This window comes from Salvia hispanica, chromosome 6 (genome assembly GCF_023119035.1).
Source record: "Salvia hispanica cultivar TCC Black 2014 chromosome 6, UniMelb_Shisp_WGS_1.0, whole genome shotgun sequence".
Lineage (NCBI taxonomy): Eukaryota > Viridiplantae > Streptophyta > Magnoliopsida > Lamiales > Lamiaceae > Salvia > Salvia hispanica.
Window position 1 is genome coordinate 15,064,045 of NC_062970.1, and position 27,176 is coordinate 15,091,220.

Here is a 27,176-nt window from a genome sequence, read left to right on the forward strand (position 1 = left end):
TGGAAAAAACAAATCAAACCACACTAATTAAACTATAATCCATCTAAGAATTTAGTAGTATTGTTTTTAATTCACCATATTGTTGAGTTTGCTAACACATTAAAAAAAAGGACATCAACATGCCCTGAACTCGGTAAAGAAAATGGCTGTTTCGGTTTTGGTTCAAATCACTGATTTTTAGACGATTTTCATCGATTTTTTTATTATAAATTCACAGTGCCATAGGCAGGATTATGAGTCATGGCATTGGGTGCTCTAATTATAGGATAATTTTCAGGTTCAACGTCACCGATATATACGACAATTATCGTTAAACATATTATCGGTGTCGAAAGAGCCTGCCGTGTTATTAAAGTGGCAACTGTTATTGGGAACATTTTTTCTTAGCTACTAAAAATACTACTTTTAACACAAAATAAATTATATGGTACTATTATCTTTATTATTTTTCTACACACTAAATCTTACAATATTCACTCTATAATTTTTCTAAAAGCAGGAAAACTAACAAGAGTTAAAGAAGAATCGAATATGTGAGAAAGTAGAAAAATAGAAAAGGAGGAAATAAAATTGAGCTCCTTAAAACTTTAAAGAGACTAGAATAATACTGTATGAAACTATATACATGGAAAAATATAGAAATAGGATAAAGAAATACTAGAAAAATAACAAATCAGGTTCCTAAACTAGCTACACCCCAAATTACCTTTGCCCCTTTACCTTGGTCTTACACATTTTCCTGTTTTCCCAATTTGAGGCCAAAATCGCCGATCTAATTCCTTTGAACCACCGGTTCGATTTCAGTATGCGTAGCAGCTTAGCTAAGAAAGAGGCGTATAGATATCGTTCTTTTTCTACTCCGCTAATGAGACAACAACAATTATACAACACTAAAAAAGATATGCAGTAACTCAGTTCGACACTTGCGATTTAGGATTCCAATGCTGCCAATTTTAGTTCATGCGATGCGATATACACCTTCTGACAACTTTTCTTATTCCTATCTTTTTGACTTATGTGCATTAATTACTATAAAATGCTTCAGAATAATGTTTACCCCTTCACATTGTCACAAGTATTTATCCCTGCTTTTACTCCAATTACTTATATAGATCAAACTTAAAAAAAACATTTCAGAATATATTCTTTACATCGTGCCTAATTAAGCAAAAGAAAAAAGACAATTACTATAATATTTCAAACTTCTAAAAATACATTACAGAATATGTTCTTCACATCGTGCCTAATAAAGCGAAAGAAAATATATCCGGAAGGGGTTAAATTCTCAATTTTTTTCCATATTAGTATATCATACTAAATCCTATAACTAGTTCCACCCCAATTTGGAATAATATAGTAAAAAAATAAATGCATGTCTAAATTGCGGAAGGGATCACCTCATACTTTGTATGCTACATTTCTTAATACACTGCTAATGACTTGACAAATGGATCTTATTTTATAGAAAGAAAAATTATTTTCAGAATTTATTTCCTGCACTATCTCCCTACTATATTTAATTATGTTAACTCTTGTAAACAAAAAATATAAATAGTCAAATTTTACTTATTTCAAAAAAATTATAAAAAGAGTCAAATCTTTACGTATTTCAAAAAGTTATAAAAAGATGATTTTTTCTTTTTTCTTTTTTTATTTTATTGAAATAATTTGGTTTGTAATATCACTAAAAAAACTTTGATTTCAATTAATTAGAATTTGACAAAACTTCTTAGATTTAAATAACTATTATCTCAATAAACAGTACTATAAATATTTATAAAATTTCCATAAAAGTATTGTAAAACTTTAATTAGTTAAAAAATTGAAATAATTAGTTGACTCTATTATATTTTTATTTTATTGAGAAAAGATAATATAAGTAGTTAGATTTAAAATATCAGAGAAAGTAGAGGAGAAAGATAATAGAGAGTTATATCATAAAGATTAGTCTATTTTTAAATATTAAATTTTTCCTAAGTTATTTTAATAAAGTAAAAAAATATTGAAAGAATTTAACTCTTTTATATAATCTTTTGAAATAAGTAAAATTTAACCTATTACTACATTTTTTATTAACAAACGTTAAAGATAATTATTTCAATTTATATTTTTTTGTTAACAAATGTTAAGACAATTATTTCAATTAAATATAGAAGAGAGATAGAGATGGAGTACCGTGAAGGAAATATGTGTGTTGTATTGGAAATCATTTTTCTTTCTATAAAATAAGATCCATTTGTCAAATTATTAGTAGTGTATTAAGAAATGTAGCATACAAAGTATGAGGTAATCCCTTCCATCTAAATTGTTAATCATGTTTTCAATTTTATATACGTCAACAATAATTAGTCTATTTCATTTTTTGGCAAGTTTCATCGTCTACTTAAATGAGACATATTTTTAAATAACAATATTTCAACTTAAGTATGTTATCAATTTTATTTTAAAATTTGTGTTGAACACAATATATACATAACATTAAATAAAAGTTGGGGAGTGAATGAAACAAGATGCAAATCTTGAGGCTTCAATTGAAGGAACCAATTACAAATATTGGTAGTCTTTCAACATATAAAAGGCCACGATTTAATCTCCCCTAATACTAACCATTTTTTTCTCCCCAATCCAACACATACCATCTCACTTCTTCTGTTCTCTCACAAGAGTAATTTTGAGCTTCCTCCTCCCTCTTAATAAAATATAAAAATCATATACATATACATATAGTTTTGAAGTTAAAGTTGAACCATAATGGGTGGTTATAGTTATTGTAGAATAGTTGGATTGATAATGATAAGCTGTTTATTGGGAGGATCAGAAGGGAAGGTCCGTGTAGGTTTCTACAACACTAGCTGCCCCAACGCCGAGGCCATAGTCCGCAACGTAGTCCATCAATCATCCATCTCCGACCAAAACAACCTCCCCTCCCTGCTCCGCCTCCATTTCCACGACTGCTTCGTCCACGGCTGCGACGCCTCCATTCTAATCGACAGAGCCTCGGAAGCAGACGAGAAGCGAGCCTTTGGACATCAAGGCGTCCGAGGCTTCGACGTCGTACAGACCGCCAAAGCTCAGCTAGAAGCCGCCTGCCCCGGCGTCGTCTCTTGTTCCGACATTCTTGCCATGGCTGCTAGAGATGCCGTTTTCCTAGTAACTAATTCATTAATTCTTCTCTTTTGCTTTACTTAATTCAATAATTTCTTAATTAGTTTGATGATATTTTCAGTCGAAAGGGCCATGGTACGATGTGGAAACAGGCAGAAGAGATGGCTTGGTGTCGAATGTCACACTGGCTGCTCACATGCCTGATGTTGCAGATTCCATTCACAAATTGAAAGCCAAGTTTTTAGCTAAAGGCCTCACCGCCCAAGATCTTGTCATTCTTAGTGGTATGGAGTAGTATTATATTTTAGTAAATGTGTTAGGGACTCAATTCCCACAACCGATGTGTGGTATATAGACTCTCTCACCTAACATGCTAGTCTTTTGGAATGAATTGGTTGTGAGAACAACTGATACAGATTTTTATATAGACTAAATGAGCTCTCTCACCTAACTGACTAGTATTTTGGGATGAGCCCATTTAGTCTATATACCCCACATCAGTTATTCTCATGACCAATGTGAAAATTGAATCCGTAACAAAATGTTAGTAATATGTATCAATAGGGCCAATAAATTAATGCATGTAACAAATTGTAGGTGCGCACACGATCGGCACCACAGCGTGCTTCTTCGTGAACTCAAGGCTGTACGAGTTTCCGGCCAACAGGGGCTCGGACCCGTCCATAAACCCGGGCTTTCTGCCGGAGCTGAAGTCGGTGTGCCCGAAAAACGGAGATGTGAACGTGCGTTTGGCGATGGACAGAGGCAGCGAGCAGGTGTTTGACAAGCAAATACTGGGGAACATAAGGAGTGGAATGGCTGTGCTGCAATCTGATGCGGCTCTCTATCAAGATGAGGCGACGAAGCGTGCGGTCGACTCTTATCTCGGGCTTCCTGGGCCATCGTTCGAGGCTGATTTCGCTGCTTCGATGATCAAACTGGGGAGGATTGGAGTGTGGACGGGATCTAAAGGCCAGATTAGGCGTGTTTGCTCCTCTTTTAATTGAATCATACTATTGAATAAACACATACTCCTACCATACATAATTTTCACTTCTTGATGCTTTGTGTTTTATTGTAGTATACTTATTAGTTTTAATATTGAGGTAATTGTGCTTAAATATGCGAACTGAAACTTTTGAATACATGATTTTCATTGTAAATTTTTGACAAATTAATGTTATCGTGAGTAGCCGAAGTGAAAAGTTAATGTCATCAATCATGACTAGCACAATTATTATCATGCATAAAATTATATCTTAATATTATTAAATCCTCATGCATGTATATTTGTGTTTGGATTGATATTGTCGAGAGAATGGAATAGGATAAAGAGATGATTTTTGGAATTATTTGTCTGTGTATTTGTGGTGTTGCATGACATGCATTGGCCATTGATCACTGTGGACGACACGTGAAGTTTTTTTTTTGTTTACTAATGAATTTCGAATATGATGAGACCACACCTTTGCCTGGAGTCTGTTAATTGTGAACATGACAACACTTCTCATTAGCCTTCGAGCTATTATAGTGTACAACTTCTCTTTGATGATTGAAGTTGGCTGATTATAATGCTTACAAGTGGAGATTTGAGGGGAGATTTTTCCTAATGACATATATCCTTATGATATGATTCCTAGCATTATTATATTATGGTTCTCTATATTGCCTATAATATAAGAGTTGTTCTCGCGTTATAAATTGCGTGGCCAACTATTACATAGTGAAATCCTTGACTTCATAAATGTAGATATAAACGAATTGGGTAAACAATTCTTATAATCATCAATATTATATACTACTACTATGTGATTATAGGCGTTAATTTCCCAATAGTGAGCACATTAATAGTGCAGTAGTGATATCTTTCTTTGTCATTCCTGTTTATTTAAGATTTTAATATTTTTGGATATTGGTTTAATTTTTATAAAAATTCAATTTGATTTTATTTTAATTTTAAAAAAAACTTGATTAAGATGTGAAATGTTTTCTCGTATCAGTTTGAACTATCACCCTCTTTCTTGGTGACATTAATGCTACCAAAGCATAAGCAATTAATCCTTTCGGATGAAGGAGCAAACCACATTGTACTATCTAAAAGGTCGGCAAGCCTGTCGAATCATTCCCAGGAGCCAAAATATTGACTTTCACATCTTCTTAGGACTTAAATTCTTGCCTATCATTGCCAATGAAATTGTCCTCCAAGATGGAAATGCATAGAGAAGTTGTCATATAGAGCAGAAGTGGAACATAGCCAGTTGATTGACAGAAGAAAATAGCCAGTCCTTGAGTTGAGAGTTCAGAATCAATCTAGATGGAAGCGCAAAACAAAGGAGTCCTTTACAACTTGCAAATATAACTATAGAAACCAAAGATGATGATCACAAACATGGAATATTTAGAATTCAAAGTAAAATAACCAAATAATCGATCTAATTTGCATACATGCATGACCTAGTCAAGCATAATGAAATCACGAACAATAAAAACACAAAATATCAGAAAATCCATAGCCAATTAATGTTGCAGTTGCAGATGCTGGCTCGTCACGTGAGGAATTGCAATTGTTGTGAGCACTTCTTTCTCGAGTCTCTCTTCTTTTTGCAAAATTTTCATGAAAAACTGCTCCCAAAATAAAGTTAAAACTGAAATTTGCACTCTCAAGTCTCAATTACTAGTACTTCACCTCACTTGATAGGACAGAATATGGGCACAAAACCATCCGATCAGGTCGAAGTCTCTGGCCTGCAATCTAGGACGTTCACCCGACCGGTTAAAGTATGGAAAAAAATGTCACCCGATGTTTGTCTCAAACTCAAACTAGGCAGTTCATCTGGCCCGGATAGGATGCTGGTCACAAAGCCACCCAGACAGATTGGGTTGGGCATCCTGTTCCAAACTAGATATAGTATCCAAAACTTTTCCTTTGAACTTGTTCTGATCTTCAATCCAACCTTGTTAATAATTAGTTATACAAAACTTTGCTTCTACAAATTATAGTCACTCTTACAAAAATCCATCTTGTTATTATAAATGTTAACACATATACACAAAATATATACCATAAGAATCGTTGTTCACATTAAAAAATGAAAAAATATCACAACCCCTAACCCGGAGGAAAGAGATCTGCCGTCGAGAAATCACAGTGAAAGATCAAAGGCCAACCGCCGCTCGATCTTTCAGCAGGGCCTCGACAGCCCTCCTCCCCGAGAGCAACGCCCCATCAAACGTGGCATGAGTCACATAATCCCCACACACATACAATCCCCCGCCCTTCACCCTCACCCTCGCCTCCTTCAACAAATTCGTCGGCGGCCTCTGGTTCGGCTGCGCAAACTCCACCCGATACATCCTCAGGTAGTTCCACCACCCCACCGCCTCCTCCCCGAACCAATCCGACAGCTCCTTCACCACCCGCTCCACCAGCTCCTCCTCCCCCACCCCACTATACACACCGATCAGTGACACCGACACCAGTGCCTTCCCGGCGGGAGCGTATGATGGTGCCACATTGCTCGCGAAGAACATGTTGTTCACTATGCCCCGACCCGACCCGTTCAGAAGCAGAACCGGCTCCTTCACCGGAACCTTGTCCTCGTCCACCGAGAAATACAGGCAAATTGTGCTTCGCGCCGGCAGTTTCGCCTCTGTTTTTCCGGTTACAACTTTCGCGGCTTCGAATTCTTCGATTGCGAGTATCACTCCGAGATCGCTCCTCAACGACTCCCCGCTTTGCAGATTCACGACTACCCCCTCTCCCGACTCGTGATCGATCGAAATTACCCTAGAATTCAACACGATCGAGCTCGGATTCAGTTTCGCGGCCAATTGCTCAGGGATTGCGGCGATGCCGTTCCTCGGGAGAGTGTTGTCGCCGAGCGCGAGGCATTTGAAAACGAAATCGAACAATCTGGAAGTGGTTTCGAGCTCCCTGTCGAAGAATATCCCGCCGAAAAAGGGGCGGAAGAAGCGGTCCAGGATCGAATCGGAGTACCCGGTGCTCCTCAGCAGTTCAATCGTCTCCACCTCATCGGCTGTCAGAATATCAAAATCAGACTTGCTCAGAACCCTAATTATCGTCAGCGCGATTAAAAATTTGTCAATCAGAGAACCGATCGGATTCGCGAGCGATTGGAGCGAATCGGAGAAATGCCGCCGGGGATCCGCAACGGTGTGGAAGCGGCCGCCGAAGAAGACCTTAGCGCCGGAGTAAAACCGCTGGAGATCGAGGGCGTCGTAGTCGAGAAGCTTCCGAGCTTCGGGATATGCCGTGATAAAGATCTGGAAGCCGCGATCGAGAGTGAAGCCGTCGACGAAATCGGTCCGGACGCGGCCACCGACGGCGTCGGAGGCTTCGAGGAGGAGGAACGGGATGTTCTCGGCCTGGAGGTGAGTCGCGGCGGCTAAGCCGGCGAGGCCGGCGCCGATAACGATGACGCCGGTCTTGTCGGGGAATTGGGAAGGAGAGGGGGTTGGATTGAGCGGGGAGATTTGCGATGGGGTGGCGTTGGGAGGCCTCAAAGATTTGAATTTGGAAGAGGGAAAATGGATTGGAGAAGAAAGCGGGAGGGAAGAGAGCAAAGCGACTGACATTTTTTGTGCGAGTTAGATTTGGATAAGGATGTGGTTATCAAGCAATCCATAACCATTCTTCAATATCCAGATATGCCTTTTTTGTGTTTTTCCAAAATCCAATTTATAGACAATTTCAACCCAAATTGTAAATATACTAAGCCCAATTGTCCCAATTGCGGTCTAGGTGACCCGATGTGGTTAGTAATTTCTCAAACATTGGTCACAAACTAAAAATATTATACTCGAAGCCTTGAAGGCCTGATTGAAAGACTAAACACTTTTGCTATAATACAGGGGTTTGATGACTGTTGATGTAATGATGTTAGTGGTAAGGTATGAAAGCTAACGCAATATGTGAATAGTCAAGGTATAATATGAGGGTGTGGATGACCTAAACAAGCTTGAGCTTGAAAGTGTTCTAGAGTGGATACACAACACCCCTGATACATTGTTTTACATGATTCAACTACAGCACAAACCAGGCAACAGTTTTGTTGTTTCAAGGCCAAAAAGTAAGTACAGTAAATGCCTCATCACTCAGTAAACAGATAACCACAATTATTCACAGACCACAGTAAGTAACTAGGAGTTACCAGTTGAGTGCTATCAGCAATAGCAGCCATATTTACCCCATTCACTTGAGCAAATGGTTGGATCACCATGAATCAACTAGTAGAGTCGGGGCAAATCTCGACAAATACAGGCAGCCTATTCTTCGCCTTAGCCCCATAGAGCACATTCTCAATGTAAGCATCTACATCTTCCTTGGATGGTCTCTTTTCCCCACATGGCAAAGTGACCTCAATCCCATCACTCTGAGGAGTCCAATCTGAGTCGAGCAGTGTAGTGACTGGGATCGCCCTAGTTCCCGAAACTTGTTTAGCTGGGATTGGTGATGCAGGGAACGCCATTTCAGGTGACAGTGGTGGCAATGTGAAGGCCTCCACTTCTGCTGAGGCCGCATTGACTCGGCTGTTTCGGTTAAACTTAGAGCTATATGGCGATGGGCTTGATCCCTCGAAACTGCTGTTTAATTTGGAGATCTATGCCACAGGAAAATTGCAAGAACGTACCAAAAACACACAAGAAACCATGTGCTATATAAAAATCACACCCAAAACAATGGTTATCATCACTCGAGATTACTTAATTACTCGTTGATGGTAAGAAATGACTCAACAGAGCATAGGTTAGCTATGTACCTCAAGTTTGATCTTGCCTGAGAACCGATGGTGGCGCAACTCCTCTTTGCCGTGTGCAAACTGTTCCAATGGAAACCAAAATTTATGTGAGCACTGTTAAATAGTTACTTGATGTGTGCATATGTGTGAGTGAGAGAGAGAGAGAGAGGAGAGACCTGGCATTCGGAACCAAATTGGCATATACGGGAAGTCTCCCAGTAATGACAGAGCTTGTTCTTATAAGATTTGGTATTTTCAGCCCTGGCACGTCTACCACCGCTCCCCGACGACGAAGATGAAGCAGTGGAATTCGATTTCCCGAAACTGCAATTGACAGAGTTTGATGACATCAGAGGCAACCTCAATCTGACTTCACCGCTGCTGCTGTTGGACTTAGGCACCGAAATCCCATCCATGACAATCACGTCTTCCTCAACCTTGACCGGCGTGACGAACACCGGCGAGGAAGCGCCTCCGGCCGCCGGATCGACAGAACGCAGGAACTTCATCAGCGGAGACGGAGAATCTGAACTGTCTGATGCGTACGGATCAAACAATGACCTAGAGCGTCGGCTGCCGGTCATATTCATCAAGCTGATCGGCGATAAGACGCCGGAATCGAACTTCGGACCCTTGGTATCGCGCTTGTTCTCCAAATACATCCTATGCATTTACATTTGGAATCAAAACCACATGAACCTCAATAAAATTTATCAAGAAAGACTTGCGTTGAACAGAGAAGAAGGCTGAATTCCGACTCCGTAAAGAAATTCAAAATCTTTGCTGAGATATAATCCAATTAATTACGCGAAACAACAGCAAAAACACACCGAGAACTGAATTACCAATTCTGGAAATAAAATTAGCTACAGAGAGGTTAAACCTAGAGTAATTTCAATTCCGGCTCGGCGATGCGAATGCGCGCAAATTCTAGGTTTCAAAACCGCAAAGAGATTAAGCGGATGATTTAACGAAATACTAATTCAGCAGAGCAATCGAAAACTCAGAAGAGCAGACACAATAGTATAATCGTTATGCAACCGGACTGAATCACAGGAAAATTGAGTCAGAATTGAAAGATCAAAATGAAAAACCTCGGGTTCTGATTCTATCAACCGGCGCAGGAAACATCAAACATGAATGAAAAAGCATCATCAGAGTTAAATCACACCTGAAGACGAGATCTTTCTCTGTGGCCAAGGTAACGCGTTGATCGATCGAAGCAGAATCCGTGAAACGAAGGTGGAATCGGGATTTAGAGCGGAGCAATGAGCTTCGCTTTCCTGCGCATATTTGAAAGAGAGAAATATTTCCGCCCAAAATTTTAAATTAGTTGAAACGCATTTATAGTTGCAGATCTAGTGATTCGGAAAAATACAATTGTTTGACCCCGATCGAAATAAATATTTAATGTGCAAAGCGAATTATTGATAAAATACTTTCTAGCATTTTTTTTTATACATTAAAAATAAATATTTAATGTGCAAAGTGAATTATTGATAAAATACTTTCTATCACATTTAAGATGTTCATCTTTTTTCCCGTGTCACTCAAGAATATGGACTTTTTGAGTGGGATTGAGAAATTAATATTTTAGGATTCATTATTTTAAAAAAAAATTAAAATTCACAACCATCAAACTAATAAATAATAAAAAAATAATATATTTATAAGTACGACATGTTCATAATAATTTTTTTTTAAAAATAATGTATAGGCTTTGTTCAAAATAATTTATATTTCCTTCGTCCCTATAATTTGTCACCATTCGACCCGGCATGAGTTTTAAGAAATGTAGTAGAAAGTGGGTTGAAAAAGTTAGTGGCACGTGAGTCCTACTATATATATATAATATTAGTTTTATAATAAAAATGTGAGTAAGAATGAGTTGGTGGAATATTATCCACTACCAAAAATGGAAAAAGTGAAAGGTGACAAATTTTTAGGGACAAATAAAAATGGAAATAAGTGACTAATTTTCAGGGACGGGGGGATTAGTACTCATAGAAATATGTCATATTTTCTTTTTCATCCGTCCCATATAAATAGTCCATATCCATTTATGACATCATTTTTTTCTTTCTTTTTTACATTATTATTTATGTGTCCCATTATCCACTACATAATTTTAACTACTTTTTCTCCTTCTTTCTTACTTTACCAATTATGTATAAAAATCCGTGTCAATACCAAATGATCTATTTTTATAGGACAGATAGAGTATTTAAATAATTATATTAAGACAACCTATTAATAAATATGGTGTCATTACACACGTAAATACAATTTAATAAGTAGTAGTATAATATATTTCGAGGAACTAGCTTGGAATTAATTCAAGATCTATACTTTATCAACCAATTTTACTATTCAAAATAATGCAACATAGAAAATTGGTGTGGTGTATTTGTGTACTGTATATGCTAGCTACGTAATTCTATGCTTATATTTAATATTTTTAGGTTTAAAAATACTCCCTTCGTTTCAGATAGTTTATCTCATTTTTTCATTTCAGTCTGTCCTACATAGTTTGTTCCATTTCACTTTTTACCATTTCTGGTAATATACCCCATATTCTACTAACTCATTCCTACCCACATTTTATTATAAAACTAATATATAACTGATGATAAACAACCAAATTTTGTACAACCAAAATAAGGTTATATTAATAATTTGATGTATTAATGATATATTAAAATAATAAATGTAGTAAGTGGACAAGTTAAAAAGACTTATTTGCCTTTCACCTTATTTTTTATTTTTATATTTAAATTTCCTTTCTATTGTTTTTAAAATTTGAATTAAAGTATGCACTAATTACATTTATGGTTCCAAAAAAGTAAAAAAATTATACATAAAAATCATAAATATATGACCATAATATTACGCATTTTCCATGTACTATATATGCATCTATATATTTTAATTAAATGCATAAATAAACCTATTTTTTTTGCAAATAAACTAGTTTTTGTTTGTACAAAATTTGGTCACATAGATTTGTTGTATAAGTAAAAACCATATTTTACTAACTTTTTCAACTCATTTTTCATTATGTAATTCTTAAAATTCGCGCCAGGTCAAAGTGAGACAAACCATATAGGACGGAGTGAGTATTCAAAGAAGTGCAAAAAGACAAAATATGTGATTAATCAAAGTTCAAAGATCATCTAAGAGATCATCAAATATATTTTTAAAGTTGAGAAGTAAGAGACCGAGAGATAAAATTAATACTTCCTCCGTCGCATAGAAATAGGTCATTTGGAGTCGACACAGATTTTAATGTATAATTGGTAAAGTAAGAAATAAGAAAAAGTAGTTGAAATTGTGTAGTGGATTGTAGGGCCCATAAATGATAAAGAAAAAAGAAGGAGAAAAAGGTTTCCATAAATGGATATGGACTAATTGTCTAATTCTATGGGACGGACGAAAAAGAATATATGGCCTATTACGATGGGACGGAGAGAGTAAAATTTATAAAAGGTACTCTCTCCGTTTCATGTTATTTTAGTTATTCTTTTTTACTCGTTTCGAGAAAATGAAAATAAATAGTTCCAATTAAGAATAATAAAGTAGGAGAGTGAATAAATTAGATGAGAGTTCAGAATGAGTGAAAAAAAAAAGTGAGTTTAAGTAAAATACTAAGACACGGAAAGAGCATATATCTTGGGGACAAAAATATGTCAAAAAATATACAAAAGTACCAAATATGTAATTACCCATAAATTCAATAATGTTTCATGATATTTTTAAAGATGAGGGACTGAAAATGTGCAAATCTAAATTAAATTCACTAAAGATGCTCATTGTCTTCTCTATCTTTTTCTTCCCTCTGTCATTCTTTTTCTCCGTCTGATTGAAAGAAACGCATTCCATTTCTAACAATGAAGCAAGACTTCTTCAAGAATCTACCATCAGAAATCACCATCAACATCCTCTCATGGCTCCCTCTCCGAAGCAAATCAATCAGCAAATGACCATGGCTCAATCTGATCGAGTCCGACGTCTGCAAATTATATAAAATTAAAGGTAATATTATAAGGATTCTAATGAGATCTCAATTGCATATGTTCTTACGGCATTCGAATGATGAAATTTGATCATTTTTATTTAAGTTTTCGTGTATCAACAAATGCATTATAAAATTTCAATATAATGCATGAAATTATCAATAAAACTGTGTTGATATTTTCTTATATACTTATGTTCAAATACTCATGTCATTATGTTGATATTTGTAATATACTATGTTTGTAAAAAAAACCACAAAAAATATAATATGATAACAGAATAACTATATTTGTAATATACTATGGGAAATCAATTAAAAATCAATGAGAAACATGAAAAATAGAAATATAAACATACAACATAAAATAATACTAGCTCTTAATTTTATTACTTCCTCCGTCCCATAAAAATATGGGCATTGGATATGGCACGAGAATTAAGACAAAATTGGTAAAGTAAGAGAGATGAGGAGAATTGTATGGTAAATTAAGAGAGAAGAGAAGAATGGTACTCCCTCCGTCCCACAAAAAGGAAAGTGTGACATCTTTTGTGGGACGGAGGGAGTAGTTAAAGAATTGTTAATGGATAGTGAGACATATATTATTAAATTGATAAAACTTTTCCAAAATGGAATACACATATTTTTGTATGACGGATGAAAATGGAAAGTGCACGTATTTTTATGGGATAGAGGATGTTAATGGATTCCCACATTTTCTAACCTCTAAAAAAAACTATACTTTCATTGTTTTATTAATGGTCAATTATTAGAATGATAAATTCAGTTTTTATATATGTATATGTAAATATTGTTCTATAAGGGAAAAATATTTTTATTAATATTCTAAAAATAATTTAATTGATGTACGTACTTTAATTTAATTTCATAGTAGTGTTTAATATAAAAAACAATATTATTCTATTATTCATGAATGAATTAATTTCTTATATTTCGTTCAAGACTAAATTATTACTACTCCCTGTTTATACTATTTTCTTACATATATATATTTCTTCATTTTTCTAAATTAAAATAAATATAAAAATAAATTAATAGTTCATACATTTGCTCGAGTTTCACATTAGTATATTTTTAAAGCTGAGAAGTGAGAGAGACGGAATTAGTGAAGGTTACAAATATACAAAAACACCCTCCTGGAGCATTTCAGTCTTAAAATATGTTAAAAAAGTGAATGAATACCAAATATGTAATTACCCAATGACATGTAACATTAGACATATGAAGTACAAAAATGACATCTATACCTTGGGGACATTTCAATCCAAAAATATGTAAAAAAATATAAATATACCAAATATGTAATTACCCATAAATTGAAAGAATGTTTCATGATATTTTTAAAGTTGAGGGACTGAAAATGTGCAAATCTCTAACAACCTAAATTAAATTCACGAAAGATGCTCATTGTGTATTAGTCAGCTCTTCTCTTTCTTTTTCTCTGTCCGATTGAAAGAAACGCATTCCATTTCTAACAATGAAGCAAGACTTCTTCAAGAATCTACCATCAGAAATCACCATCAACATCCTCTCACGGCTCCCTCTCCGAAGCAAATCAATCAGCAAATGCGTCTGCAAACCATGGCTCAATCTGATCGAGTCCGGCGATTTCGTCAAATCCGAAATCAAAACCCCACCCGCTCTAGTTCTGCTGATGCCGGAGACGAGCAAATCAACTCGGTGCACCATTATCGAATTTGAAGACGAAGACGAAGAAGCAGATCTGGAGAGCTATGCTCTTGATCTTCAATTCCGCCACCTCACAGAGATCGAAATCCCTCACGGAAACTCAGTATCATTATATCGAGCTCGACAAACTAATGGATTGCTTCTTTTAGACTTACCAGCTGAGCGTCTTGTTTACATAACCAATCCTCTCACTCGTCAACATATCAAGCTCTCCTTCCCTCATGTATACATACATGACCATTTGTTGAATTTTGGATTTTGTGTGAGCAAAATCAGTGGGCAATACAAGGTCATCTGTATCAATGGGGGGGCTTCCGACGCTCATCATGTATACACTCTCGGAACAGGAACATGGAGGCGCGTTGGAGCTGGCCCCGCTTCTGGCTGCACATTTTCTTACCATGCATACACTGTATGTAACGGCAACCCCCATTGGGTAGTGTATGATTCCGCTCAAACCTTGTGGATCTATGCTTTTGATGTTGAAACAGAATGTTTTAGCATCTTCGCTGCCCCTGCAGTGGATGAACTTATTGTTGATGGCGAGCTTCCTTTGGATATGAAGTTGAATGTTTTGAGGGGCTGCCTTTCTTTGTCTTACACATTAGACAAAGAACTCGTCGTCATCTGGTTGATGAAGGAATACAAAGTCAAGGAATCTTGGACCATGGAGTACCAGATTGTTATTGATTTTGATCATGATTGGAGTTATTTGAATATTTGTACATTCAAAATTTTCAAAAATGGTGACGTTTTGATTGTTCTGGGAGACACGTGCCTCATCTACTACTCGAACAAGATGGACTCTATTCAACAAGTCGGTATAATTACAGATGAGCTTGCCTATACCATGATTTATACTCCTAGCCATTTCTCACTCAAGAATTTCGGAGGTGAGAATGTGATCTCGTTCTAGTTCATAATGTTGGTCTACATATGTGTTTTTTCATTAAATACGGATGTGTCTGTGTCGAAGGTATCTTTATTATGTTGTAGTATTTGGAAATGGAGTTATCATGCCGACCTTATCCGCCTAGCTAGTATAGATATGGGCGTTATCGTGTCAACCCGACATGCACGAGTGCATTTTGCATTGTAATGAGTAGCTTAATTGTTACAGTTGCCTCAGCATGTGAATCATGAATCAGTTTGATGAATTCTTCGGTTATTCTAAACTTTTATTCTTGTCAATGGGTTAAATTTATGTAAACCGTTGTACATGCATTTATAATGGATTATTTCTCTTTATATTCTAATGTCTCTTTAACTTGGAGTTTGGATGAAATTGTAGTCATTAAACTCGAGAATTGTGACTTTTTCAAAGAGGAAATATTTATTGGACTATAGAGGGTTGTGGTTTTGAATTTGGGACTTTTGTTATTACCCATAGGATAGTTCTGCAATCATAATTAACCTTTTGCTTTGTGTTCAACAAGCTGATGTTTCACAATAGTTGTAGAGTGACGTTGATATTTAAGATCTAAAATTGATGTTTTTCTAGTTCATAATGTAAGTTTATATGTGTTTTATCGTTATATATAATCGTGTCTGTGTCGAAGGTTTCTTTATTGTGCAGTGTGTATGAATTTTGCGTTATCATGTTGACCTTATCAGTCTAGCTAGTATATATATGGGTGTTAATCAAGTCAAGTCGACATGCACAAGCGTATTTTGTCTTGTGATGAGTAGCTAAATTGTTCATGTTGCCATAGAATATATTTAGGAGTGATTTATGAACTAATTTGATGAATTATTCGGTTGTTCTATGCTTCATTTCTTATCAATGTGTTAAATTTCATTAAATTGCTGTAGGTGCATCTATAATGGATCAATTGGAATTATCTTCAAATTTGAATATCTCTTTAACTAGAAGTTTGTATGATAACTAAGACATGAAACTCAAGAATTGTGACTAGTTCAAAGAGGACAAAAGGACATGCCAAAACCCAATATTATCGGAATGTATTCCGTTATTTTGGCAAGATTTCCATGCGTAATTGCTGCATCCTTCAAACTATTCTCCCCTTCTACGACTTTAGCGTCTAGGTTCATTGCATTCATGGGCGAAGCCTGGTCCGCCGTATCCAACTGCCAACCGCCTTCGACACTTGCATTCTCCACCGATTCCTCAATGAAGTGACCATTCTTTTAATTGGTCCCCAATTCCTTGATCTTCCATCTCCTTTTGATACTCCAGATTGGAATCAATTTCCTCCATCGCTCCCTGCTAGTAAGAGTATGCAAAACACACATTCTTGTATTTTATGCGTTTTCTTTGAACACGCATTCAAGGAATGCATTTACATTCCCCTTTTGGAAACCTACATTCCATTTTCTACCCAATTGAGAATTTTACCCACTATGAAGCACCTATCATTAGAAAGGTTTGTGTAATCACACAAGAAAGGAAGGATGAGAAATTGAAATGATACCAAGTTAGATAAACAGAGCAAAGTATAATTAATTTATATTTTGAGACATCAAAACTAGTACCTACTAACTACTACCTCCGTCCCTTAAAAATAGAAACTATATTCACTTTGGTCCGTCCCTTAAAAATAAAAATTTTCTAAACTTTTCATTTTCAAATTTGAAAGTTTGGATGAAATTGTGGACAGGAAACTCAGAATTGTGACTTGTTCAAAGAGGAATACTATAATACTCTGGTAGAGATAAAAGAACAAGTAGATGACTCTCATACAATGATACAATACAACAATAGTTCAGCTTAATGTATGACAAAATGGTCCATGTACAGATTTTGCAATTCCTCTTCTGTAGAATAGGGGGATGAAACTTCACTTCCGGCTGCTTGTTCTGGCCTGTGGTTTGCCCTTGACCTCAGCCTCCTTGGTCAAAGGATATAGCGTTTATTTTACAAGCACCGAACACATGAGATGGTTGAAAATAGAAACCAAAGCATAATTTTGAAATGAAAGGTGTATGCAAAATGAAATAGTTGGTATGTAAACAAATTCAAGAGTATGCAATTGAATTTGAAAAATTAAGAGCCTAATTAAGAGCAAACAAATTCAAGAGTATGCAAAATGAAATAGTTGGTATGTAATTGAATTTGAAAAATTGTGCGTTCACACACTACACACAATGTGTGTGTGAGTTTGCATGTGTGCAGCGTGGGTGTGTAGTGAGTGTGAATGTGTGTATAAGTGTGTGCAATGTGTGTGAATGTGTGTATAAGAGTTTACAGGAATATGATAGGAATAGGAATAGGAAACAGTGAAGACATGAATATAAAGTTGGAGACTTGAGAAAGAGAAAACCATACAAGAAACGCTGTTTCTGAAGCTTGTCCAATACCCGAGTTGGTATGTTTCCAAGCTCGTGTGTGCAATGGCTACATCTGCTTAAACATGCAGTGTAGGTGAAGTTCAATTTCCCGATACCACACCAACTTGACACGGGATTATAAAACAGGAGCTATTTGGATCTCATCTGTTATAGTACTAATCTAGAAGTAGCAGATATATATCACCCATGCACCATTGACATTGTTTAGCTTAACCATTCTTTACCATAAAGAATTGCAGCCAACGTCGATGATAGCATTTACAACATGTTGAAGCACAAAGTTTCAATCCAGAAATTTTCAAGCTCAATTAAACACAAACTAAACGTTGCTTCCTTCCTTGCAAAAAAACAAAGGAGATAAATATGATTCTATAGTTCTCCAGGAAATAGGTTTAACTACGATTCAACGAAAAAAGGCATAGAATATCAATAATTATTACAAGATGAATTTTTATGTGACTTACAAATACTGCAAATTTGTGTGAACTCTAGAATTTGTTTGCTGTTAGGCTCTCTATAATGTCATAATTAGAACTTAGAAGGTATACTAGTTCTGAGGTCTCAAAATAAAAATGAATTACACTTTGTTCTGTATATCTAACTTGGTATCATTTCAAATTCTCTTCTTTCTACCTTGTATGATAACACAAACCTTTCTAATGAATTTTCAGAAACTCAAAGCAGAAATTGCACAGAAAATTTATTGCGACCATTTTTTTTATCAGAAGTGCCTGGTAGTGGGCAAAATTATCAATTGGGTAGAATATTAAATGTAGGTTTTGAAAAGGGGAACCAATATTTAGTTTGCAAAAAGAGTGAAAATGCATTCCTTAAACGCGTATTCAAAGAAAACGCTTACAATACAAGAATGCGTGTTTCTTTAACACACATTCAAGGAATGCGTGTTTCCAGCAGTGAGCGATGGAGGAAATTAATTCCAATCTGGAGTGTCAAAAAGGGATGAAAGATAAAAGAATTGCGACCAAAAGAATGGTCACTTCGTTGAGGAATCGGTCACCAAGCCGTCTATTACTCGTCCACTCCGTAGGAGAATGCAAGTGTCGACGGCTGGTTGGCAGTTGGATAAGGCGGACCAGTTCGTCCATGGACGTAATGAACCTGGACGTCAAAGTAGTAGAAGGGGGTAACAGTTTGAAGGATGCAGTAGTTTCGCATGGAAATTTTGCCAAAAATACTAGCATACATTCAGAAAATATTGATTTTTGGCATGTCCTACGTTTTCATCCACACTCCAAGTCAAAGAGACATTTAAATTTGAAGACAACCAATCCATTATAGATGCATCTACAACAGTTTATAGAAATATAACCCATTGATAAGAATTGAAGCATAATCCATCAAATTAGTAGTACATGATTAAAACCGGTGCATGTTGGGTTGACATGATAACACCCATATCGATACTAGCTAGGCCGGTCAGGTCGACATGATAACACAAAATCCAAACACTACACAATAAAGAAACCTTCGACGCAGACACGACCATATATAACAACAAAACACATATGTAGACTAACATTATGAACTATAACGAGATCAATTTTAAATCTTAAACTTCAAGTTCAATCTTCGACTATTGTAAAATTTTAGCTTGTTGAACACAAAGCAAAAGGTTTAATCCATTATAAATGCATGTACAGCGGTTTATAGAAATTTAAACCATTGACAAGAATTGAAGTTTAGAATAACAGAAGAATTCATCAAATTAATTCATGATCGCTTACTCATTACAATGCAAAATACACCCGTACAAGTCGGGTTGACACGATAACGCCCATATCTATACTAGCTAGGCGGATAAGGTCGGCATGATAACGCCAATTCCAAATACTACAACATAATAAAGATATCTTCGACACAGATACGTCCGTATTTAATGACAAAATACATATATAAACTAGAACGAGATTACAGTCTCACCTCCGAAATTCTTGAGTGAGAAATGGCTAGGAGTATAAATCATGGCATAGGTAAGGTTATTTCTAGGTATACCGAATTGTTGAGTGTTTTAGTCTTGTTGGAGTAGTAGATGAGGCACGCGTCTTCCAAAAATATCAAAACGTCACCATTTTTGAAAACTTTGCATCTAGAAATATTTAAATAAATCCACTCCAAATCAAAATCAATACCAATCTGGTACTCCATGGTCCAAGATTCCTTGGCTTGGTATTCCTTCATCATCCAGATGACGATGACCTTTTCGTTTATTAGGTAAATCAAAGATAGGCAGTCCCTCAAAACATCCAACTTGATATCCGAAGGAAGTTTATCATCAACAACATGTTCTTCTAATGCGGGGGCAGGGAAGATGCTAAAACATTCTGTTTCAAGATCAAAAACAGAAATCCACAAGGTTTGAGCGGAATCACATACTGCCCAATGGGGGTTGCCATTGCATACAGTGTAATGATCTATGTAATTGAATCGACAACCAGAAGCGGGGCCAGCTTCAACACGCCTCCATGTTCCTGTTCCGAGGGTGTATACATGATGAGAGTCGGAAACGCACCCATTGATACAGATGACCCCATATTGGCCACTAATTTTGCTCATACAAAATCCAAAACTCATCACGTAGTCCGAGTCCGATTTGTATTCATCACGGAGGCAGAGCTTGATATACTGACGAGTTAGAGGATTGCTTATGTAAACATAAAGAACATCTGGTGAGTCTAGAAAAAGCAATCCATTAGCTTGCCGAGCACGATCCATTTGCGGTATTGAGTCTCCGTGAGGGATTTCAATATCTGTGAGGTGAACTGGAGCATAGCTCTCCAGATCTGCTTCTTCATCTTCGTCTTCAAATTCCAAAATGGTGCACATAGTTGACTTGCCTGTCTCCGGCACCAACATAACTAGGGTTGGTGGGGTTTTGATTTCGGATTTGACGAAATCAGCGGACTCAATCAGATTGAGCCATGGTTTGCAGACGCATTTGCTGATTGATTTGCTTCGGAGAGGGAGCCGTGAGAGGATGTTGATGGTGAGTTCCGATGGTAGATATGTGAAGAAATCTTGCTTTATTGTCAGAAATGGAATGCGTTTATGCTCTTCAATCAGACGGGTTTAAAAATGAGAGAAATAGCGGAGGTGACAAAATGAGTATCTTTTGTGATTTAAATATAGGGTTATTAGGGTTTTCTGACATTTTTAGTATCTGGAGTCTACATATATCACGACACATCCCTGAATTCGGAGATAATTATATATTTGGTACTACTGTTTTCACCCAAAGATACTTAGGGCATATTTTGAATGGTAAAATTTGTTGATAAGTATAAATCTTAATTAATTCCAAGCTTGTTCTTCGAAATATATTATGCTTATTAATTTATATTTATGTGCATCATGACACCAAAAGTTATTTTGAATTAATCCTACTTTATTCTTTTTGTAATTTATCATGAACATGCCATACTTATTGATATATTATTGTTGTTGTTATTATTATTGTTACTATTATTATTATTACTATCAATGATTAGTTCAATGGTTATGAATATTAATATTTTTTTAAAAATAGTACATAATGAGAGTCGGATGCATCGCCCCCTTTGGAGCTGATAACACAAACTAAACATTACTTCCTTCCTTGCAAGAAAACAAAAGAAGATGAATATGATTCACTACAAAAAAAGCTGCATTTACCAAGCACCGAAGTGCTAGGAATATTCACATAGTGCTAGGAATATTCACTGAAGCTGCATAAATATGATTCTATAGTTCTGCAGGAAATAGGAATAACTAATTAACACAAACCTTTCTAATAAATTTTCAAAAACTCAAAGCAGAAATTACATAGAAAATTTATTGCGACCATTTTTTTTTGTCATAGGTGCCTGGTAGTGGGCAAAATTCTCAATTGGATAGAAAATGGATGTAGGTTTTTAAAAAGGGAACCTTTACTTAGTTTGCAAAAAGTGTGAAAATGCATTCCTTGAATGCGTGTTCAAAGAAAACGCATACAATACAAGAATGCATGTTTCTTTAACACACATTCAAGGAATGTATGTTTCCAGAACACGCATTCTTAGATTACGTGTTTCGCATACTTTTACCCGCAGGGAAAAATGGAGGAAATTGATTCTGATATGGAGTATTTAAAAGAGATGGAAGATCAAAGAATTGAGGACCAAAAGAATGGTGGGTTCATTAGGCAACCAGTCAAAAAGCAGTCTAATACTCGTCCATGCCAAATGAGAATGCAAGTGTCAACGACTGGTTGGCAGTTGGATATGGAGTATGAGGCTTCGTCCCTAAATGCAATGAACCTAGACGCTGAATTGCTAAAAGGGGAGTATAGTTTGAAGGATGCTTACGCAAGGAAATCTTGCCAAAAGTAACTACATACATTCCGATAATATTGGTTTTTGGCATGACATCTGTCCTCTTTGATTAAGTCACCATTCTCGATTTCCTGTCTACGTTTTCATCCAAACTCCAAGTTAAAGAGATTCAAATTTGAAGACAACCAATCCATCATATATGCATCTATAACAGTTAAGCTCCGTTTGGTACATGTAATTGGTGATGGAACTGCCAGCGGAAGCGGTGTTTCATGGATTAACATAATTTAACAATTATCAATCACACCAATAAATCACATAATAATCAGATCTATTTAGCAGATTATTTAGACAAAATCTATTCGCGTAATTCTTACATGTATCATGCTCATAACTTGAATTAATCATGCTTTAAGAATATTGAAACCTAAAACATGCTTTTCTACGGAGCAGAAAAATACCTAATTAATTCTCCAAAGAATTGAAGATGACTAGCTGCTTCTCCACGTGACGCTTTGAATACTAGACCACAAATCTTCTCTCTGGTTCCCGAACTGTATTCCGATATCAGTGTGGGCTGATCTCACCAGAATACTAGGACTTAAATAAAGAAGACATAAGAAATCCTTTTGGGAAAATGAGTAGAATTCGAAATCTCCTTCGGCTGGGGGGACGAAAATTTTGAAAATTTTAAGTATAAAAATTGTGATTATTCTGTCTCCTTTATTCTCCTATTTATATTAAGTTCCTTTTGGGCCCAGACAGGGATCTATGGAAGGTTTTGGATATGAACTCATCCAATTTACTTTTTACTAATTAAATTGAACCCACAATTTAATATAAGTTATAATTGGAATATTACGAGCAGCCACTACAGAAGTAATATTGAACTCTCCTCATCCAAATCTGAAATTACAAGTAATCCGGGTTTCCGTTTAACTTTCATTTCCCGCGTTTAAGATAAAAATGTCCATTAATTAATTAATGTCTGCTATGGACTTAATTAATTAACTTGTTATTAATTCCAAGAGTGGACTTAACATGAAACGCTTATTTATTATTCATAGAGTAATCAAACTCCAACTAGCTAGGTTCCGAATAATAAAACCTTGTTTCGCGCTCCTCTTGAGGACATTATCAAACGAGACTCACCTCGCGCACGATTCAATATAATAGCAATCCTAGCACCGCTAGATATTGATCACCACTACCCAATATATCGGGATAATTGGGTTACGAAAAACCTGCACCATTTGATAAGTCAAAGTAATGCATAATCAATACCGTATGCTCAATGCTAACCTACATTGATTAAGAAACAAATATTTATCAAGACCCCACCTTTCAGTAGATAGCATAAGGACAAGTCTTGCTGTTAGATCCGTTCAGTGCTATACCACACCAATGTCATCTTATTTCAGTAAGGCTTAGAAATATGCGGACTGACATTGCAACCTTTCTCGATGGATAGTCAAATTCCAACTAGGTTGTGAAAATTCACCTTTTTCTTTGTTTAGAACTGACCGTGTTACCTTAAAGTGGACGACACCCACAACCAGTCTACTAAAACAAAGACTTAGACTTTGTTAAGTTAACTTATACATTTAAACATGCATTAACATGCATTAAATGTAAAACATAACAACATTATGACAAAAATAATCTGTTTTATTCATTGGAAAATAAAATAAGAGTTTTACAGTATTCAATCACTCGTAACGTGATTTCTATTATACAAACTCTAACAATTGGTTGTGTGGAATTAGAATTGGAGCCTTCAATTTCAAATCCAGCATTTGGTATCATAAAAATTCTTGAATTTGGAATTGAATTACAATTCCAAATGCTCCAATTCCACAATTTGAATTTCATATCAAACGTATTGGAATTCCAAATATTTATTAAATTACACACACAATGCACATATTCTCACACACAGTACACACATTCTTACACACATTCACACACACTGCACACATTCTTACACACACCACACACATTCTTACACACACCACACACATTCTTACACACACATCCATATTTAATGACAAATCACATATGTAGAACAACATTATGAACTAGAACGAGATCACATTCTCACTTCCGAAGTTCTTGACTGAGAAATGGCTAGGAGTATAAATCATGGTATAGGAAAGGTCATCTTACAGTATACCGACTTGTTGAGTATTTTTTGTCTTGTTGGACCAGTAGATGACGCACGTGTCTCCCAGAAACATCAAAACGTCACCATTTTTTAAAACTTTGCATGTACAAATATTCAAATAACTTCAAGATTTCTTGACTTGGTATTCCTTCATTAACCAGATGATGGAAGACAAAGACACGCAGCTCAAAACGTCCAACTTGATATCCAAAGGAAGTTCATCATCAGCAACAAGTTAATCTACTGCAGGATGAGAGTCGAAACCTATTGATACAGATGACCTTATACTGGCCACTAATTTTGGTCACACAAAATCCATAATTCATCACATAGTCCGATATGTATTGATCATTAGGGAGGCAGAGCTCGATATACTGATAGGATTGTTTATGTAAATATAACGCTCTGCTGGTGAATCTAGAAGCTTGCCGAGCTCGATAGATTGACGGTATTGAGTCTCCGTGAGGGATTTCAATATCTGAGAGGTGACGTAATTGAAGAGGCTCTCCAGATCTGCTTCTTCATCTTCGTCTTCAAATTCCAAAATGGAGCACTGAGTTGACTTGATCGTCTCCGGCACCAACATAACTAGGGCGGGTGGGGTTTTGATTGCGGATTTGACGAAATCACCGGACACAATCAGATTGAGCCATAGTTTACATACACATTTGCTGATTGATTTGCTTCGGAGAGGGAGTCGTGAGAGGATGTTGATGGTGATAATTATTATTATTATTATTATTATTATTATTATTATTATTATTATTATTATTTCAATTGTTACGAATATTAATATTTTAAAAAATAGTACTGTACATAATGATAGTCAGATGCATCGTCCCCTTTGGAGCTGAAAACACAAACTAAACATTACTTCCTTCCTTGCAAGAAAACAGAAGGTGATAAATATGATTATATAATTTTGCAGGAAATAGGAATACCTACGATTCTATGAAAAAAATTATTAACTCCCTTTGATAATTGAGCTAACAGTGTAAAGTCATGATTTGCGTCCATGAGGATAATAGGTAGAGAATCTTACGGTCCGTTTGGTACACAGAATTGGGATTGAATTGGCATTAGAATTCAATCTTAAATCATTCGTTTGGAAAAATCAAATAATTGATATTAAATTGAATTTAAAATTTTGAATTTTGAATTTGTACAGTGTGTGTGTGTGTGAATGTGTGTTGTGTGTCTGAATGTGTGTGCGCGCGCGTTTTGTGTGTTTGTGTGCGCGCGTGTGCAGTGTGTGTAATTTAATATTCCCCCGTCCCATAATAGATGTCACACTTTCCTTTTTACGTTTTCATCAAAATCCAAGTTTAAAAGATTCAAATTTAAAGCCAACCAATCCATTACATATGCATCTACAACAATTAGGCTCCGTTTGGTACATGGAATTGGAGGTTTGGAATTAGAATTCGAGCCTTTAATTTCATATTCAACATTTGGTATCATACAAATTCTTGAATTTGGAATAGAATTACAATCCCAATTACTCCAATTCCACAATTTGAATTCTATATCAAAAGCATTGGAATTCCAAATATTTATTAAATTACACACACTGCACATATTCTCACACACAGTGCACACATTCTTACACACTGCACACATTCACCCACACACACTTCACACACACTCACACATTCGTACATACACGTCCATATTTAATGACAAATCACAAATGTAGAACAACATATGAACTAGAATGAGAACACATTCTCACCTACTGCGGGGCAGGAAAGATGCTAAAATATTCCATTTCAAGATCAAAAACAAAAATCCACAAGGTTTGAGCGGAATCACATACCGCCCAATGGGGGTTGCCATTACATACAGTGTAATGATCTTGGTAATTGAATCGACAACCAGAAGCGGGGCAAGCTTCAAAGCGCCTCTATGTTCTTGTTCCGAGAGGGTGTACGCATGATGAGAGTCGGAAGCACACCCATTGATACAAATGACTTTATATTGGCCACTAATTTTGCTCACACAAAATCAAAAACTCATCACATAGTCCGATATGTATTCATCAGGAGGAGGCAGTGTGTACAAATATTTATTGAATTACACGCACACCACACATATTCTCAATCACAGTGCACACATTCACACACACTGCACATATTCTCACAAACAGTGCACACATTCACACACACTGCACACACACATCCACACACACAATGCACACATTCTTACACACACTGCACACACATTCACACATACACTCACACATTCTTACACACACACTGCATGTAGTGTGTGCAGACTCATATTCTAAAATTTAATTCCATATCGATTATTTCATTTTGCCAAACAAAGGATTTGAAAATGAATTCCAATTCAGTTCATTCCTATTCAATTCCATAGAATATCAATTCCAATTTCGTGTCTACGTTTTCATCCAAACTTCAAGTTAAAGAGACATGCGAATATAAAGTGAAATAATCCATTATAAATGCATGTACAACGGTTTACAAAAATTTAACCCATTCACAAGAATGGAAGTTTAAAATAACCGAAGAATTCATTAAATTAATTCATGATTCACATACTAAGGCAACAGGAACAATTTAGCTAGTCATTACAATGCAAAATACACTTGTGCATGTTGGGTTGACACAATAGCGCCCATATCTATACTAGCTAGGCGAACAAGGTCGCCATGATAACGCCATTTCCAAATACTACAACATAATAAAGATACCTTCGATACAGACACGTCTATATTTAATGACAAAACACATATGTAGACCAACATTATTAACTAGAACGAGATCACATTCTCACCTCCGAAATTCTTG

The 27,176-nt window shown here is 35.9% G+C and overlaps 5 protein-coding genes across 6 annotated transcripts; 2 read left to right on the forward strand and 3 right to left on the reverse strand.

The window, feature by feature from the left end:
- The first annotated feature begins 2,597 nt into the window (after window positions 1-2,597).
- Window positions 2,598-4,180, forward strand: LOC125192948 (peroxidase 43-like). Its single transcript, XM_048090631.1, has 3 exons — window positions 2,598-3,150; window positions 3,227-3,389; window positions 3,703-4,180. Exons 1-3 carry the CDS (start codon window positions 2,752-2,754, stop codon window positions 4,110-4,112), a joined length of 972 nt encoding a protein of 323 aa, XP_047946588.1. The 5' UTR covers window positions 2,598-2,751; the 3' UTR covers window positions 4,113-4,180.
- Window positions 4,181-6,111: 1,931 nt separating this feature from the next.
- On the reverse strand, window positions 6,112-7,753 carry LOC125196496 (15-cis-phytoene desaturase, chloroplastic/chromoplastic). 2 transcript variants are annotated; one of them, XM_048095028.1, is made up of 2 exons: window positions 7,221-7,753; window positions 6,112-7,142 (listed from the first exon to the last, which is right to left on the reverse strand). In XM_048095028.1, exons 1-2 carry the CDS (start codon window positions 7,699-7,701, stop codon window positions 6,262-6,264), a joined length of 1,362 nt encoding a protein of 453 aa, XP_047950985.1. In that variant the 5' UTR covers window positions 7,702-7,753; the 3' UTR covers window positions 6,112-6,261. The 2 variants fall into 2 exon arrangements, with proteins under 2 accessions (XP_047950985.1, XP_047950984.1); XM_048095027.1 differs by having other exon boundaries at window positions 6,112-7,753.
- Window positions 7,754-8,000: 247 nt separating this feature from the next.
- LOC125196497 (mRNA decay activator protein ZFP36L1-like) lies at window positions 8,001-10,171 on the reverse strand. Its single transcript, XM_048095029.1, has 4 exons — window positions 10,036-10,171; window positions 9,041-9,527; window positions 8,886-8,945; window positions 8,001-8,726 (listed from the first exon to the last, which is right to left on the reverse strand). The coding sequence occupies exons 2-4, from the start codon at window positions 9,524-9,526 to the stop codon at window positions 8,349-8,351; spliced, it is 924 nt and encodes a 307-aa protein (XP_047950986.1). The 5' UTR covers window position 9,527; window positions 10,036-10,171; the 3' UTR covers window positions 8,001-8,348.
- Window positions 10,172-14,374: 4,203 nt separating this feature from the next.
- LOC125194768 (F-box protein CPR1-like) lies at window positions 14,375-15,502 on the forward strand. The gene has a single exon (XM_048092994.1). It carries the CDS (start codon window positions 14,375-14,377, stop codon window positions 15,500-15,502), a length of 1,128 nt encoding a protein of 375 aa, XP_047948951.1.
- A 3,422-nt stretch (window positions 15,503-18,924) lies between these two features.
- On the reverse strand, window positions 18,925-24,952 carry LOC125194769 (F-box protein CPR1-like). The gene is made up of 4 exons (XM_048092995.1): window positions 24,742-24,952; window positions 20,046-20,966; window positions 19,100-19,200; window positions 18,925-19,014 (listed from the first exon to the last, which is right to left on the reverse strand). The coding sequence occupies exons 1-4, from the start codon at window positions 24,950-24,952 to the stop codon at window positions 18,925-18,927; spliced, it is 1,323 nt and encodes a 440-aa protein (XP_047948952.1).
- Window positions 24,953-27,176: the final 2,224 nt, after the last annotated feature.